Source organism: Podarcis vaucheri (genome assembly GCF_965113315.1).
Source record: "Podarcis vaucheri genome assembly, chromosome: 10".
Classification (NCBI taxonomy): domain Eukaryota; kingdom Metazoa; phylum Chordata; class Lepidosauria; order Squamata; family Lacertidae; genus Podarcis; species Podarcis vaucheri.
In genome coordinates this window covers 39,015,001-39,033,745 of record NC_138748.1, presented here as the reverse complement: position 1 = coordinate 39,033,745, position 18,745 = coordinate 39,015,001, and the positions used below count along the sequence as shown (strand labels likewise).

At 43.4% G+C, this 18,745-nt stretch overlaps 1 protein-coding gene across 2 annotated transcripts in view; it reads left to right on the top strand.

The window, feature by feature from the left end:
- The window catches only part of NTN4 (netrin 4), a 42,917-nt gene extending 36,289 nt beyond the window's left edge, over window positions 1–6,628 (top strand). The window contains exons 6-10 of one of the 2 annotated variants that reach the window (XM_082240775.1): window positions 838–1,051; window positions 1,992–2,104; window positions 2,766–2,834; window positions 4,033–4,203; window positions 6,327–6,628. In XM_082240775.1, the coding sequence (XP_082096901.1) occupies window positions 838–1,051; window positions 1,992–2,104; window positions 2,766–2,834; window positions 4,033–4,203; window positions 6,327–6,460 (701 nt within the window). In that variant the 3' untranslated portion in view covers window positions 6,461–6,628. Of the gene's footprint in view, window positions 1–837; window positions 1,052–1,988; window positions 2,105–2,765; window positions 2,835–4,032; window positions 4,204–6,326 lie in introns of both variants that reach the window. The other variant, XM_082240774.1, reaches the window with a different exon arrangement.
- The last annotated feature ends 12,117 nt before the right edge of the window (window positions 6,629–18,745 follow it).

Below are 18,745 nucleotides of genomic sequence, written 5' to 3'. Positions count from 1 at the left end.
TTTGTTCAGGAGTGTGTATGTACTAGATAAAGCAGGGCATACTCTTATTTAACATGGTAACTGTAGCAATCTGCTTGAAGGTTACATAGATTCTCCTACCTCTTCTATTTTTAACAACTTGTATGAATTTTTAAGACTCTGCTACAATGTCATGGGGGGTGATAAGAAGGTTCATAACTGATTACAGTCATTAAATTTAAAACACTTGTATTCATACATAGATGGTTGTAACACTTGGATCCTTATCCAACACTTATCCAACACTTATCCAAGACACAACTGAAAGTTGTAGTAATCAGAGCTTATTTGGTTCATTCTAAGTTTTGAGGCTGTTGTATAAAAGCAGTTAACATTTGTTTAGAGTTGAGAACTGCTTTTAATACTCCAGGGCCATGGTAATATTGAATTTCAGATTCAGTTTTAAGTCAATTTATTCAATAAGCAAGAGATCATGTGTTTTTAGCACACCTTACTGCAAGCATCTTACAGCTAAGAGAGAGCTAAAAGGTGACATTTTCCACTCAACACTTTTAAGGAATGGCATAGTGATTGGTATGGGAAACAATACAGGGCATTTTCACATGTGAGACTTCAATAAGTCTTCCATGTATCTGTAAAATCCACAGTAGTAAAAACTATAATGATGTACTGCAGGGAGAAAACATACATTTGCATTGTTTGCAGGGCCAAACTACAAATGGCAGTGGCAGATTCATGTATTTATATTTCTTGAACCCTTGAATGTAAAACAAGAATAATACTAAGTCTGGGTGGTACATTTAGGATATACTCTCTCCCCATATACGTTCATCTTATATGCATGTTTTAATATTGCAGTGTGCTCCTGCCACCCTGTTGGATCAGCTGTGCTTCCCTTTAGCAATAGCACCTTCTGTGATCCCAACAACGGTGACTGTCCCTGCAAACCTGGAGTGGCTGGTCCTCAGTGCGATAGGTGCATGGTAGGATACTGGGGCTTTGGAGATTATGGCTGCCGAGCATGTGATTGTGCAGGAAGCTGTGACCCACTAAATGGAGACTGCATCAATAAGTGAGTGGACAAACATATTGCTACCTAATAAATGGCTAGCTAGCATAAGGACAAGGAGTTTATCTACAATAAATACATGTTTGAAATAGAAGTAATAAAAAGGTTAGAGATGTAGAAAAACCTCTTGAGCAGAGATGGAGGACCTGTGACCCTTCACATGTTTTTGGATAAGAACTCCCATCATTCCTGACCACTGGCCATGCTGGTTGGGGCTGATGGGAGTTGAAGTACAGCAACATCTAGAAGGCCACATGTTCCTCATCTCTGCTCTAGAACAAAATGTTGTTGTTTTATTGTAACGCCTCACATGAACCACACATTATAGTTGGATTGAAAGGATTAAGTTCTAAAGTAATCTGACTGGGGGAGGGGGGATATGCATAAGAAATAGGAAACAATCACTTTTCTAACTCATACGTTGAAGATATTGAGACATAGCACTTCCCACAAAAGAAAGAAAGAATTGGAACAAGAAAAATATATTGGAAAGGCATAGGTATAGCTCAGTTGGTTAGAGCATGTTGCTCATAATGCTAAGGTTCAGATGATGTTCAGGGTCTCTTCCAACTCTATGTTACTATCATTCTATTATTCCATATTCCCCCTCACATGGCTTGTTTAGAAGGAAAAAAACACAACTTCCTGCAAGAAATTAGCTATGGGTGACTATATCATAATCCTAAAACTCTACCAGGCACTGCTAGAAATCTCTTCCAAGCTCTGAACTTGTGTGAGATCTATAAATGAATTGCAGATAAGTAAGTCCCTTTTCTGGCAACAGAAGTATGGATAATTAGCACAATAAATATTTTCTTTTAATTTTGCTTCTGAATACTTAAGCTTTGTCAAGGGTTTTTTGTGTGCAGGGTTGTTTACAAATAAACTTGAATTGAACTGAGTTTGTAAGAAACATATCACAGTGTTCCTTTAATTTCAGCAGTGCAAACATAGATTGGTACCATGAAATCCCTGGCTTTTATTCTCCGTATAACAAAAGTGAACCAGCATGGGGGTGGGAAGATGAACAAGGCTACTCTGCCCTTCGACATTCAGGTAAGAATATGAACTTTTGGATTTTTTACTGAAAGATAGGAGTCTCTTTCAGGTGTTAAACATTATGTGTGGATTACTTTCCCCATGCTATCAGGACCTCTGGGTTCCTGATCACAAGGAGGGACCCTCTGTGTATAAAGCTTTTTTTGTGGTGGGGGGCTCTTTCAGTTTTTATAACAAACATGTGGAGGTCAGATATGTGTGATCTCATTCTTCCTATGTGTTCATATAACATCTGAAATGAACTATAGATCACGTGGAATTATTTATTATAATTGGTTAGGTTCACTGTTTGAATATCGGCTATGTAATCTCAGCTGATATTTTCCATCAAGCTAAAAATAAACCATACTGTACACACACACACAACACAGACACACTCTGTATATATAGATATATCCAGGATCCAGTGAGCAGCTACAAAAATTCTTTTTCATTCAGTACTTAAAATGTTTAGTAACATGCTGTTGCCACTATTCATTTAGTCTTCTGTGAAAAGTGCTGACCTCCAAAACTATATCTGATTACATGAGCAATCCCATTCCCTCCCAGTTTAGTAGCTGAATCTAGACATTCTGGTGAATACAATATGAAATAATGGTAACTAAAATAATTTCATCAAATAATGCTTAAAGAGAGAGGCATTTTTGTGTTTCTGTAGGAAAATGTGAATGTAAAGATCAAGTTTTAAGAAATTCCAAGATCTTCTGTGGCATGAAATATACATATGGTGAGTTAAAAATCAAATATATTATTCAAATTGCATAGTGCTGTCAACAGTTTCCTTTATCAGTGTAAACTGTCAACAGAGCTACAACGACGGGGAGATATGGTGGTATTTATATTAGGAAAACGAGAGGTTCATTTAAGTGGTGCACTAGATATAGTAGGGATGGGATACCCACCCCCTTCCAGATTTTGTTGGATTTCAGCTTCCATCAGCTCCAACTAGCATGGCCAATGGTCAGAGACAATAGATACAGAAGACCAACAATATGTGGAGTGCCACGGTTTCTGACCCCTGACTTACAGACTTTTTAAAAAAAATCAAAACTGGAACTTTGCTTGCTTGGTAATACAACTTGTTTTGCCTTGCAAATTTATTTCTATTGGACCTGCATGGCTGCATGCATATTTTGTCTGCTATGTACAATTTATCCACCATTTTTTATCTTCTAATGAATGGTCTATTTGCCTAGAAAATGTGTCCTGGGAGAAAACCAGCATTTAATATGTAGACAAACCTCTTTTTCTATAAATTATCACCAATATAAAGTCCTTTTTGTGATGCCAATTAGACTACTAGTTCTCAAAGGGAGACTCTATCAGTTTAAATTCATCCATGCATGGCTTATGGGGGATGGGGGGGGGAGAGAAACTCCCAGGCACTTTTTTAATCTGTAAATTTCTAAGAACCAAACTATGTAACTCTAAATGGCTAGATTATTTTAAACGGATTACTTCTCTTTGCCAAAATACATGTATTTTAAGCCTGCAATGGGAACAGGCAGTCGGGCTACAGGAAACCATTGCTGTATTTTGTAGTTTTGTGAAAAAAGTTTAAAATGACAGCTTAGCAGCAGTTCCAAGAAATTCCAATGGGAAGAAGCAGCTGTGTATGTGCTCAGTATTTCCTAAAAAAATCAGGTCACTGAGCATCTCCCTGCACCCTGTCTTTGGCAAAGGCTGAACAGGCTCATCAAGGAGAGGATCTGGCACAGTTTATTTTCGGCTAAATCAAGAGCCTTTCTGTTTGCATCAGATGAAATATATAGAAACATCTCTATATCACACTAGCCGTAGCAACAATTACACCCAACCTGAAAGTACAAAGAGTCTCAGTTTGCAGTGCACACATGGATGGTGCCTAAGATTAATCTATGTACCAATGTACTAGAATGAAAACAGAAGTTATGTTCTTTATTCAGTGCTGAAGGCAAAGATTTTATCTGCTCATGATAAAGGCTCCCACGCTGAGGTCAATGTGAAGATCCAAAAAGTACTGAAATCTACAAAGCTTAAGATTTTACGAGGGAAGCGGATTCTGTACCCAGAATCATGGACTAACAGAGGCTGCACTTGCCCAGTACTTAATCCTGGTAGGTATTTATTATGAAAATCAGGTCTTTATCATCATCATTTATTTATTTTTACTATTTATGTTAATCAGAACCACTCTTATAGTCAGTACATATAAATTATATTCCACATTCTTGCGGTAGAAGAAAATATTACATAGATACTCCAGAAAACTAAAATGCCAATCACTGTTCTTACTAATTAAAGCAATTTAATGTGATGCTAGACAATCCTTTCAATTTTAGCTTCACTTTGGACCTGTTATATCATGCACTAATCATTATCAAAGCCCTGCCACAGTGTTTGTCAATCTGAATCTTCTCTCACACAAGCAGAATTCCTTCACCAACATTTTGAAAAATAAAATAATGCAGCTAGTGTTACCCTGTCTCCAAGAAATATAAGATATTCCCATCACACCTGTATTGGTTGTGCTTGCAAATCCATGAAGATACACTCAATATACACAATCACTATATTAAACTGAAATTTATGTTTCTTGAGCCAGTTCTAGTCATGCATAAAAATATTTCTATATATGACTAGCTGTGCACATTCTGGCACATCTCAATGTATATCTAAACACACATCTCATTTAAAATAATAAAGTACAGATAGACATTCTGTATTTGAATGGGCCTTTGTATGCACATCGAAATTAGATCCAGAGTTTCTTTTTCAGTAAATTATTAGTTCAAGGACACTTGCTTCTCTGGTCAATTATTTGAAAACAATAGACTGTGGATTCCAAAGTACCTATTCTCCTTTGGAAGTATTAAAATAATAGAATCATAGAATTGCAGAGTTGGAAGGGACCATGAGGGTCATCTAGTCAAAGCCCTGCAGTGCAGGAATTGTTTGTCCATTATGAGGCTCAAATCCATGACCCTAAGAGTCTCATGCTCTACTGACTGAGCTATGAGGGTAGATTTACCACGTAATATTTGCATAGTGAAGTATCTTTGTAAAATGGTCTCACCATTAAAAAAAAAACCCTCAAAGTTACTAGGGGGAAAAAATCTCGTTTGCAATAATTTCTCAGATGAGATCATTTCAGAGCTTGTGATACTGTAGCTCTGTCATCTACCAGAAAAAAGTAGTAAAGTTTCACAAACCAAATGCAATTAAGCACAAAAGTGAGCCAGACTGGTGCACTGCATAAGAGTGTTGAGTAAGAGTAAACTGCACAGTTAACATAAGAGTAAATTGCACTGTGCAACTTTTAGCACAGAATGACTTTTTGATGGAATGGAAGCATATGCTAACTTGTGAGAAAAGGAGGTGATTCCCCCTACAGTTGCCCCGCAACTTCTACAGTGGTACCTCAGGTTACAGACACTTCAGGTTACAGACTCCACTAACCCAGAAATAGTACCTTGGGTTAAGAACTTTACTCCAGGATGAGAACAGAAATTGCTCGGTGGTGGCGCAGCGGCAGTGGGAGGCCCCATTAGCTAAAGTGGTACCTCAGGTTAAGAACAGTTTCAGGTTAAGAATGGACCTCCAGAAAGAATTAAGTTCTTAACCCAAGGTACCACTGTACTCTAATATAAAGGGTCCCCCCAACTCTCTGGAACAGTTTATCAGAGGGCTGCATTGAGAAGGTAGAATATGAACAAAATTGCCTCCTGTCCTCTTACATTAAAGATACTTCTGGATTAAAAAGATATGCATTATACACATACATTGCTCGGCCCCAGTTCCTGCCCACCTAGCAGTTCGAAAGCACATCAAAGTGCAAGTAGATAAATAGGTACCACTCCGTCAGGAAGGTAAATGACGTTTCCATGCGCTGCTCTGGTTCGCCAGAAGCGGCTTTGTCATGCTGGCCACATGACCCAGAAGCCTGTCTGCAGACAAATGCCGGCAACCCCAGAGTCATCCGCGACTGGACCTAACAGTCAGTGGTACCTTTACCTTTTTTATGCACGCGTACACACACACATGTACATGCATACATGCACAAAACATATATGCACACACAACTATTTTATTTTATTTATTTATTAAATTTATATACTGCTGTTCATCAGAAGATTACAGAGTGGTTTACAGTATACAAAGTAAATTCCCTTTATGATTGCATACTTGGATAAATATGAAGTACTAGTCCAATAAATATCTGACTATTTTGTTTTCAAAGGTTTGAAATATCTTGTGGCTGGATATGAAGATGTTCAAGCAGGCAGACTGATAGTCAATATGAAAAGTTTTGTCCAGCAATGGAAACCAGCTCTGGGGAAAAATGTCTTGGAAATTTTAAAAGAATGTAGCTGAAAGTGCCAAACAGGGCATTTGTTTATGCACAAAATGATGCAAACACTACAGAAAGAAGGCTCTCAAAATGAAAACTGGAAGGGAAAGGAATAGTGCCAAGTATGTGTAGAGGTATTCAAAGTCATAGCCTTTCACTTTGATTCTTAAACACTTTGGTCCCAATTGCAACACTTATGTATAAACAGTGTTTGTGGGTGAAACCCTCACAAGAGAAGCGGAGCCCCCACCCACCCAATAACTTCAGTTGATTGTATAGGGGGAGTAGAGGTCTTGTAATAAGTGAGTCCAACTAAAGGCTGTGCATGCATAGCTTCACTCCTGCAGCTCTCCTACCCATATCCACCTTTCCACCAATCATCTATTTATCACAGACCTTGTCTGTATTGGACCAACCTGCCTGGGAATAAATTTCATTTATGCAGCAAAATATGGCTTATGCCACAGCCCTTAAATTAAATCTTTATAGACAATACTGCTTTAGGGTCCAGCTGTACAAGTGTTTTGTTTACCCCCAGTTAAAGTATGTGGAACTGGCACCAACTGAAGAATCTAAAAATTGGAACCCCACTCTCACGTTCTTTGGAAAGATGAATATACACTAGTAATGGACAAAAGGTCTACCAATTTAGAGAGAAGCAATGGAATGTGGGGTGTTTTATACTGGTATATTAAAACTAAGATGAAGGTTTTGATTAAATGTCTACTGTAAATCTCTAGAAGTATGCATGTATGGAAATGATACCAATATTGGTGGGAAAACTCCACTGGAAAACATACAAAGTCAGTAATCTTTAATAACTAATTAGGGCATGCATTTAACCAACAGGGCTCTGTGGGACATCCTTAAAAAGGAGTTAATAAGATTTTCATTTGGGGCACTTAAAAAGATTCTGGATAAAATTTTCAAGTCAGTTAAACCAAGGGGAATATGTTGCAACACCCAAGTTGGACTCTGGTTTGTTTTGGAGCCAGCACAGATGAAAGTAGAACCTATCCTTTCATCAAAATTTTGGTTTTAAGAAAAGATTGGTTCCATAAAGTATAAATGGGAACACTTCTATTTTATGAGGTATTATACACTTGTAAGCATTTGATTGTATAAAGCACTTTATTGCCTGCCCCCTTTCAGTGTGAAAATTCTAATATTGTTGGGGAACAGAGGTGGCACAGGAAAATGAATATTGGAACAGAAGCACTCCACGATTATAAAGGATAAAAGGAATAGTTTTCATTCATTTATGCCAATGGCCACTCAGTAAAGTTCACAAATAATTTTTTGCAATTAATATATTTCAGATGAAGTCCTAACTTCAGACTAATGGGTTAATTCTATAAATATCAGCTATGATGAGACTGTATGTACCACCAAAAGAGAAAACAAGGATGGGGGGGAGTGCTTTTTGAAATGTCATGGACTTGTTCATAATTCATGCTGGCTTTGGCCTTTGTTTTATAATATTTAAATTTGAGCAGCAAGTTTCTTTCTTTCTGTTTCTACACAGAACTTTCAAAATAGTGTACATTTATGGAATATCAATGCCATATTCATCACTAGATTCTATACTTCTCTGGTAAACAGACACAAAATGTATCCCATTTGTATACATTAAAAAATAAAGGAAGAGCTACTATACCACTGAAATAACAACACTTCACTGATCCATGGTTCATAGGTATGTTTTCTATTGTGGTCCTGTGGATTCACAAAAATGTTACTGTTTTGAAATTTTGTTTTTATATTTTATGTATATAATAAATATACTATGATTCCAAATATTTTTTCTTGTGGATTCATATTTTCTAGAACCCTGTCCATAAGATGATAAGGAAATATACAATATTTTTTCACAAGAAAAATGGGTTTCTTCTCACACGATATTCACCACTACCATGCCCTCTACACACACACACATATGCATCGTTCACACATTTATTCATGTTATGGAATCTGATCACTCAAGTGTCATGGACCTCCATTTGATGGTGTCTATAACATTATGATGGGACGCTGGTGGCGCTGTGGGTTAAACCACAGAGCCTAGGACTTGCCGATCAGAAGGTCGGCGGTTCGAATCCCCGCAACGGGGTGAGCTCCTGTTGCTTAGTCCCTGCTCCTGCCAACCTAGCAGTTCGAAAGCACGTCAAAGTGCAAGTAGATAAATAGGTACCTGTCAGGGAACTGACATCGGAGGAAAGGGAAGTGGTAAGGCTCCCAGAGACTGGGAGAGAGTCAACAGCCAAAGCAGGGACCAGCAGGGGGAGCGCGGGGTCTCTGGAGGAGGATCTCAGTAATGCTGAGAGAGACGCAGCAGCCCAGGCAGGAAGCAGCAGGGGAGAGAAAGGGGTGAGAGACACTTCGAGCGAAAATAGCGGGGAGGTGTCAGAAGCAACTGCAGGGAGACCCATGCTGCGCCGGAAGCTGCCACGTCGTGAGTCCAGGAGACGCGTTTCCGTTAAGGAACTTCTTTGCTGGAAGCGCTTCCGCAGACAGCCACTGTCAGACTCTACTAGTGACTAGAGCAGACATGTCTGAGGAGCTCTGTCGCACACAGAGGTTTGTGGGGTCGCACAAACTCTGAAGGGGCACAATTTTAAGCACAAGCAGCTAACCATCCCCTGACAGCAGTCTGACAGTCTCTGTACGCTGCCTGTGCAGGAGAAAGCATCATGAGCAACCCAGTCGGAACCGGAGACGCAGGGGTTGGAGCTGGTCCAAGCTTGGAAGAAAGGTATCAAGCTCTGGAGGTCCAACTTGCGCTGCAGACGGCGAGGCTCGAGGAGAGAAGGGCTCAGGATGCTGACAAAAAGGGGAGAACCACTCAGTTCCCCAGAAAGGTACCAGGATTGGTGCAGAAGTTTGGGGGGGACCCCAAGGATTACCATGCCTTTAGGACGGAGATGCAATATGCTCTGAATGTGCAGTTTGATGAGTTCCCTGATGAGGAATCGCGAGTTGCGTTCGTAATTGGGCATCTTGAGAAGGGGGCGCGGGACTGGGTTCGACCCCTGATGGCAACGCACAACGATATCCTAAAGGACACTATGAAATTCTTTCGTGCAATGGATATCATGTTTTCCAGCGATATTGAGGAAGGGGCGGTACGCAGACAGCTAATGGCTTGCAAGCAGGGAAGCAGATCTGTCCGTGAGTACTGGACTGAATTTACCATGCTGATTCACAGATTGGGGTGGGATTTATCGGCGGCACCCATTCAGATGCTATTTGAAGAAGGTCTTTCTTCAGCTGTGAAAGACGAGCTGGCCAGGAGCCCCAGGGCGGGGTCTATGGATCAGCTGACCAAATCTGCGCTGACCATTGGAGCGCGCCAGGAGGCAAGAGCCTTGGAGAGGCGGGAAGGGAGAGGGGAACGTTGGAAGGAGTTACGCATTCCAGACATTCCTGAGCCAGCTTTCCCGCCGGCAGAGCCGATGGAAATCGGAACAGCCCGCGCGCGCGCAGTTTCAAAGCCCAGTGAGGGGGCGAAGAAGGAGGGAAAGGGAGCCCGGAAATGCTATCTCTGCCAACAGCCAGGCCACTTTGCCAGAGTCTGCCCCCAGAGGAAGGAATGGCAAGGGATGGTGGGAGCTGTTGAGGGGGAAGAGCAGGGAGAAACGGAGCAGGTAAAAGCCAACGCCTGGTTGCCAGCAGGGGACTGCAGCCAGGCCAAAGAGCAGTGAAAGTGCCCCTTCCCCAAGTGCCAGTGCCAGAAGCTCCTCGACCTGCTCTAGTGATTGAAGTGTCGCTAGAGCTGCAAAATGGACACCCCCTAAAAATAAAGGCGCTGTTGGACTCAGGCAGCTCCTGCAATTTCATGAGCAAGGAGTTTGCTGCTGAACACCAGATACAGACTATCCCTTTAAGCAACCCCCTGCAGGTGACCACGATTGATGGCAGGGAACTGTTGGGAGGAGGCGTCAGCTTGCAGACCGTCCCAATGATAATGAGGGTGGCAAGGCACACAGAACTGATAGCGTTTAATGTGGCCACCTTGGGAGGCGCTCCCATTATTTTGGGAATGAGCTGGCTAGCCCTACATGATCCGCTGGTGGGCTGGCATCAAAGAGTGGTTTCCTTCGGTTCCGCACACTGCTTAGAACACTGCAGGGCGGAAAAGGGGTCAGCAGGGGCCCAAGCCACCCTAGCAGGGACGGAAGTGATGGAGAAGGGGAAGGTGCCACCACAGTATGCTGATCTCAGCGACGTGTTCAGCGAGAAGGAAGCGGACCAACTACCCCCGCATAGGCCCTTTGATTGCCAGATCAATTTACTCCCTGGAGCACAGCTTCCTGTAGGCAAGTTGTATGCCATGTCAGACAGGGAGATGCAGGAGTTACGAGCGTTCATTGACAAGAACCTGAAGAGAGGCTTCATCAGAGAGTCCAAGGCAGCGGGGGGTAGCCCAGTGTTTTTTGTGGATAAAAAAAACACGGACAAGCCGAGGCTGGTATGTGACTTTCGGGCCCTAAATGCAGTGACAGAGCCGGCGGCTTTTCCTATGCCCAGGATTGATGATATTTTGACCAGGGTGCGAAAAGGAAAGATTTTTACAAAGCTGGACCTAAGGGGGGCGTACAACCTGATACGTATAAGGAAAGGGGATGAATGGAAGACCACCATGTTCACCCCTTTGGGGGCATTTGAATACCTCGTTATGCCTTTTGGATTACAAACGGGCTCCGCGTGTTTTCAAGCCTTTATGAACCATGTACTGGGGCCTTTGCTCTACAAGAATTGCGTGGCCTTCTTAGATGACGTGTTGGTGTATTCGGAGAATGAGGAGCAACATGTGAGAGACGTCAGAGAAGTGTTGAGCAGGCTGCAAGCCAACAGACTGTGGGTGAAACTGGAAAAGTGTCAGTTTCATACCAAGGAGGTGGAATTCCTGGGGTACCGCTTGTCAGACAAGGGGTTGGCCATGGACCCCGGCAAGGTTCAAGCGGTGCTGGAATGGAAAACACCCAAGACCAAGAAGGATGTGCAGAGGTTCCTAGGGTTTGGAAACTTTTATCGTAAGTTCATCCGAAACTTCGCCCACCTGACGGCGCCCATCACGGACTGTCTCAGCAGCAAAAAGAAGTTTGTTTGGACGGGGGAGGCGGAGCGAGCGTTTGAGGAACTGAAAAGGGCCTTCGCCTCTGACGAACAACTTCTACATGTGGATTTACAAAAAAAGCTGAGGGTCGAAACAGACGCTTCGGACAGAGCCATAGGGGCGGTGCTTCTTCTGCAGCCGGGGAAGGAGGGGTCAGAGTGGCGACCGTGTGCCTTCTTTTCGCGAAAGCTGAACAAATCTGAGAGAAACTACACGGTGCATGACCGGGAACTTCTTGCGATTTATGAGGCCTTCCGGAGATGGAGGCACCTACTAATTGGTGCACAACAGAAGGTGCAAGTGTGCACGGACCATAAGAATCTAGAGTATTGGAGAACTGCGCGAGTGCTCAACCAAAGGCAGTTGAGATGGGCCCAGGAGTTCTCCAAATTTAACTTTGAGATTTGTTACGTACCAGGCCCGGAGAACGTTAGGGCGGACGCTCTCTCACGCAAACCTGAATATTTGGAGGGAGAGGGTGCACCCGAAGAGACCCATGTTATTCCCGAGGACCGTTGGGTGTGTGGGGCGGCTTTGGTGGGGCAAAGGGAACTGGTAGAGGGAACGGTGCAGGATGAATACGCCCAGGACAAACTCAGGGGTCTCAGGAGGGAGGGAGACAAACCCGGGGGTTTTGAGGAGAGAAACGGGGCGTTGTACTACAAGGGAGCGTTATACATACCTGAAGGGGAATTGAGGGAAAAGGTACTCAAGCAACTGCACGATAGCCCCACAGCAGGGCATTTTGGGCAACACAAAACCATGTGGCTGGTTACCAGGGAATTCTGGTGGCCCAAGGTCAGGGAAGATGTGCGTGAATATGTGAGAGGGTGTGACCGATGTCAACGAGCCAAGGGGGAGAGGCGGGCACCGGCAGGTTTATTAGAACCACTACCCACGCCGGAAAGACCATGGGAGGCAGTGGCAATAGATTTCATGACTGATCTGCCCAGGTCCAAAGGGAAGACAGCCATTATGGTTGTGGTAGACCTGTTAACCAAGATGGCCCACTTTATAGCCTGCTCACATGCGGTCACAGCAGAAGAAACCGCTAAATTGTTTGTGGAAAATGTGTTTAGGTTGCATGGTGCCCCCTTGAGGGTGGTTTCGGACCGAGGGAAACAATTTACTTCCAGGTTCTGGAGGAAGCTCATGAGCTTATTGCATGTAGAGGTGAATTTTTCCACTGCCCGTCATCCAGAAACCAATGGGCAGGCGGAAAGAGCTAATGGTGTCCTCCAGCAATATTTGAGGTGTTATGTGAATGACAGAGAGAATGATTGGGTGGAGAAGCTGGCGTTGGCAGAATTTGCCTATAACAATGCAGAGAACGTGTCCACGGGGATGAGCCCTTTTTTGGCCAATCACGGGTGTCATCCCCGAGCCTTCCCAGGGGGGGAGGGGGAGAACTGGAGCGTTCCTGCCGCAGAACAGTTCGTTGAAGAAATGGAAGCGATCCATCGCCAGCTCCAACTTAATTTAAACAGGGCGAAGGAGGAATATAAGAGGCAGGCAGACAAAACCAGAAGGGAAGGGGAAAGCATTAGGGTGGGGGACCAGGTGTGGCTGTCCACCCAGGGGTTACCATTTAAAGGAGGTTGTAAGAAGTTAAGACCCAAAAGACTGGGCCCATTTGAAGTCACGCAACAGGTCAACCCAGTGGCTTTCAGACTCCGGTTACCGAACCACATGAAGTTGCACCCAGTGTTCCACAGATCATTGCTGTCACCGTATATAGGGGACAGAGAGGGGAGGGTCAATAGGGGACCAGCTATGGAGGAAAAAGAACACAGCTACCATGTAGCGGAGATTCTCGATTCCAGGTGGAGGGGAGAGCAAGTAGAGTATTTGGTAATGTGGGAAGGGGAGCCGGAGTCGGAAAACACCTGGGTCAGGGCAGAGGAGGTAGATGACGAGGTTTTGATTGAAACTTTTCATCAGAGATTCCCTAGAAAACCCCAGCCAGTGGCGAGGTTCCGGAGGGAATACTTCGCCACCACCGACGACGAAGAAGAGTTGGAGGGGTTCGCTGATTCCGAGGTGGAGGAGGATTCAGCGAGTCGGAACGAAGACCGATGGAGGGAATTGTTCGAGACGTCTGAAGATGAAGAGGATTCTTTTAGGGGTTTCAGCTCCTCACCGCCCCGAGGAGAAAGTAGGGGCGGGGAAGAGGGGGGCCCTGGAGGGGAGGTGGATGTCAGGGAACTGACATCGGAGGAAAGGGAAGTGGTAAGGCTCCCAGAGACTGGGAGAGAGTCAACAGCCAAAGCAAGGACCAGCAGGGGGAGCGCGGGGTCTCTGGAGGAGGATCTCAGTAATGCTGAGAGAGACGCAGCAGCCCAGGCAGGAAGCAGCAGGGGAGAGAAAGGGGTGAGAGACACTTCGAGCGAAAATAGCGGGGAGGTGTCAGAAGCAACTGCAGGGAGACCCATGCTGCGCCGGAAGCTGCCACGTCGTGAGTCCAGGAGACGCGTTTCCGTTAAGGAACTTCTTTGCTGGAAGCGCTTCCGCAGACAGCCACTGTCAGACTCTACTAGTGACTAGAGCAGACATGTCTGAGGAGCTCTGTCGCACACAGAGGTTTGTGGGGTCGCACAAACTCTGAAGGGGCACAATTTTAAGCACAAGCAGCTAACCATCCCCTGACAGTACCGCTCCAGCAGGAAGGTAAACGGTGTTTCTGTGCACTGCTCTGGTTCGCCAGAAGCAGCTTAGTCATGCTGGCCACATGACCCTGCAACCCCAGAGTCGGTCACGAATGGACCTAATGGTCAGGGGTCCCTTTACCTTTACCTTTACCTATAACATTATGCGGAATGGTGACACAGTTCCCCACCCCACAATGTAGATACTATTTAATGATCATGCTTGAAGCTTTTGTACTCCTTTGTTGTATCACTTTAGTACAAGGAATATCCAGCTAGCTCCACTGTGAACAACAAAACTGCAAAATCCTCTACAGCAATCCTTTGTGCTGTGGAGTTTTCATTTGGAGGCTGTACGCTTTCTCTCTTCTCTAATAGTGCTGCAGATGAGGTCTGTCGATTTCTATTGACTCTGAGAAAAAGTCTTGCCAGGGCTGATTCACATGAATGTCTATATGCATTAGCAGTGTAATGATGGCACTACATTCCCAAAAGACCACGTAGTTACTTCTGCAAAAAGGGATTTCCACATTTTTGTGTCTCTTAATTAAAGAAATATAATGAGCTCTCAGTTTCACATGCCAAGAGCAGCTTCCCATAGCATAAATGACACTGAGAAACCTCATTCACAGTACTGCAAGTATCCCCGAAGATCAGGAAGTAAAACGTGCTCCCTTTTCCATGACTAATAGAAACATACATCTAGCTTTCATTTGGGAAATGGTATGAGCACTCTCCTGAAGGTAGCACTGTGAACTCTAGAGAGAGACATTCCTTCCTCTATTTTCAGTATAGCATCACTGTCATAGTCACTGCAATATTATAGACCATGGGTGGTATTCAGCTAAGTTTTACTCAGAGTAAACCCATTGACTTTCTATTAATTTCAACTTAGTTGAAAAACACCTCATACTTAATTTATGATCCAGCATGAGTCCAATTCCAGGGGCCAGGAAGGAAGAGGGGATAAATACTCCAATATCCAATACGTTTTTCTACACTCCACCCCCCCCCAAAAAAAAAATCAGCAAATGAATCTTTCACTTGGCTGTGAACTCTTTTTGTTACTGATCTGGAATTAAATATATCCAGTAGGGAACTATTTCCACATTATGTCACTTATGGACAGTGCAGAAGAGAAATTGCCTGTGCGCAATGGAAAATTACACAAAGATGGTATTTTAGTATAATTACGTCCATGGGCTAAATCTTCAGGGATATGTATATGTTGCAGAAAATTATAAGAACATCTGGTACTACCAAAGTATCTAAATAGGGAGCTAGCATTGGCATAAATAAACAAAGCAAATTTGGAACAAATATGCACTCCCTATTTTTAGATACGATTACTTGGTACCATATCAATAGTGAAGTGTTTTTTTTTAAAAAAAACATTCAGCTTTCCTTAGCAGCCACTTCCAGCACACTGAAGAGATAGCTTACGGATAAGTTGCCAAAGTTGCTGGTCCCCAAGGTTTCTGTACTTTCTTGTTGATTTTTTTTCCAATGACAGTGAGTTCCGAAATCTAACCTTGCACGAAGGTCAAGGCAGCTCATAGCTCCTTTCCCACAGTTCAGTAAGAAAAATATTTACACATGTCCCTCACTAATCTGAGGGAGGACAGGGCCACAGGGAGAAAAACAAGCAGGAAAAATATTTCTGGAAATATTCTATATATGGAAAAACTTCAAGGCATGTTGAAATATTAATATAACCCAGTGCATAGAACAAAAGATTGGGCATAAAAATACCTTCTGGTAGGCCCTAATTTTGGAGTTAAGCAAGCTGGTATCCTTGAAGAAATATTAACTCTCCACCTGCTAACATCCTAAGCTTGGCAGTTGTATCTTCCCCGCCCAAGCTGATCTTAAAAGTTTTGTGCCAAGTCCTCTGAAATATACTCGGAGTCGAGAGTGGATTTCATGCTCTTTATTCAGCTCATAGTGGTGAGGAGGAATGGGAGTTCCCCCAGAATGTCTGCTTTATATACATTATTTACACAATGGGCCCCACGTGATTGGCTAATTCCAGGATTCTCCTGTAGGCCAATCAGGTTGCGGATTCACTTCCACCTGGAGCTGGATTGGGTGGCTCCTGTGGACCAATCAGACTGCTGCATTCTGGGTTCTATTGTTCTAAGACCAATCAGACTGCTGGATTCTGAATCCGATTGTTCTAGGACTAATCAGACTGCTGCATTTTGGATTCTATTCAACTCAGTACATAACATCCTCAAAAGGCTTCTTTAATTCAAGCACACCATACCTGGCTGGTATTTCTTCCAGTTATGCTTCTGCTTCCTTAAGAGCTGCCAGCTGTGGCAGCCTCTGGCCCACATAGGGGATGTAGATGCTCACCCATCCCTCCTTACCTAATACTTTCCCTGCCATATTTCTTTTTTGTCATTTCCCATCTGTGAGTTGGAAAATGAAGTGACAAGGGTGTGTGTGTGGAGCTCTGTGGATATCTAGTGGCCATTGAATCACTTGTCTTATTTATTTAGTTTATTTATAGAGTGCAAAGACATAAATGGCTGTTTACACCTTAAATTAATAGCTTACAATTTATAATAGACAAGATAAAAAAAAAAGTGAAGGAGAAAAGAAGAACATAAATAAATTCAGGTCCCCAGAGCCACAGCATAAACCAGAAGGACATAAGTCAAATGATGGGTGAAATGAAATGAAATGAATGAAAGTTGGTACAAATTACCGGTAGGCTAATGGGTTGGGGCCTCTGCTCCCCTTCCTGCACTCACAATAAGGCCCTTACATGGATCTCAAAATCTGACCAACAGGAGACTGACTGCTGCTGGGCCCTCACAACTCCATACTGGTACATACAGTCATTCATTAAGAGTGACATCTTGGAGGTCACAGCAGCTTGGAAAAGAAGTGATCTATTTTTGTACAGAGGACAAAAATGATCCCATGAAATCCTTAGTACATTCTAATGACAGAGAATGAGAATATCCTTCAAGAAGTGGTCAACATCACATTTTCTTCATATTTTATGCAGACATGCAATAGAAGCTACAAGTGGTGACCTCATCGTCCACTTTTATGGAAGAAAATCACTCATCTCAGTCAGTGGCGGAGAGCAGGCGGGGCGGGGCTGGCGTGCATCCAGGGGGCGTGGTACGCCGCCTGCGGGAGCATGGCACCCAGTGCGGGGGGGGGGGGGCAGCTGCAATAGCACTCCACTGGGATCGCGCTGCCAGGGGTGGTGCACTCCTCCCACACTCCTGGTACTGAAGAAAAAGCACCAAGAATGCATTTTTTTTGAAGTGAAGGATTTGTAAGAACTGATATGCACCTATATCTTTCTGTACACGCACAAAAACAATAACACACAAATTGTATAGATACTACCAGTCGCAGAAGGTGTGGTGGGGCCCTGCTGGTCACCTGACCCACCTCCAGGAGCAAGGCAGTGCAGCAGTTGGTGTGGTGCAAGAACTGGCAGGAGACCAGATTGGCTCTGCCAGAATGTTTGCACCATGCTGGCCTCACTACCAACTAGTCCCCGTTGGTATGCAGTAGCAACTCAGCCAGAGGGAGGTCAAGTGAGTGGTGCAGCCCCACCACACAATCTGCTAGGTGATATTACATGTGCAGGCATAGAGTAATCCAGAAGACTATTAATTCCAAGTTGAGTTCCATTTTTTAGTATCTGATTTCACCGTAAACATTTGCTTTGTATGCTTTGTATTAAATATGTATTAAATAGTATCGTATTATTATTACTTGTATGCAATTTTTATGTTGTAGTAAGATTATTGTTGAGGGTCTTTAACTCCAATTTAACTCTCCGGCTAGGGAATCACGGTAAGACTCAATTGATGGTGGACTCTTGCCTACGTGCTTCCCATGTCCTGTTTTGTGTCTTTCCTGTTCAAAAGAAAAGCTCTCTCCATTTGATCAAGTCAACAAATATTTGAATGTACCGGTATTTTGCTTGTGCAGTTTCCTACAGACAATAGATTCTGCTAGCACTAGCTGTGATTCGTACTCAGGTGGTTACCGGTGTTGAAACCAAACACTGACCTGAAGTTGACTTTTCACAAGAATACCTCTTGTGTAAACACCATAAAGGGACACTGAGGATAAATAACTTTTTTTCTGCTCTGGGAAATGAACTAGATAATTATTATATCACTCCTAGAAGGAGAACATTAGTGCCAAGGAAATTATTTCCCCAACTGTAGACAAAGAAACAATTACAGTGGTACCTCGGGTTACATACGCTTCAGGTTACAGACTCCGCTAACCCAGAAATAGTGCTTCAGGTTAAGAACTTTGCTTCAGGATGAGAACAGAAATTGTGCTCCGGTGGTGCAGCAGCAGCAGGAGGCCCCATTAGCTAATGTGGTGCTTCAGGTTAAGAACAGTTTCAGGTTAAGTACAGACCTCCGGAATGAATTAAGTACTTAATCCGAGGTACTACTGTATCAAGAATAAATACAGTATCTCTAGAAAAAGAAATTTGTGTATTTTATATTAAATATATGCCTTTTGTCAGTAGTCATCCTGGAGTTATGTTGCTT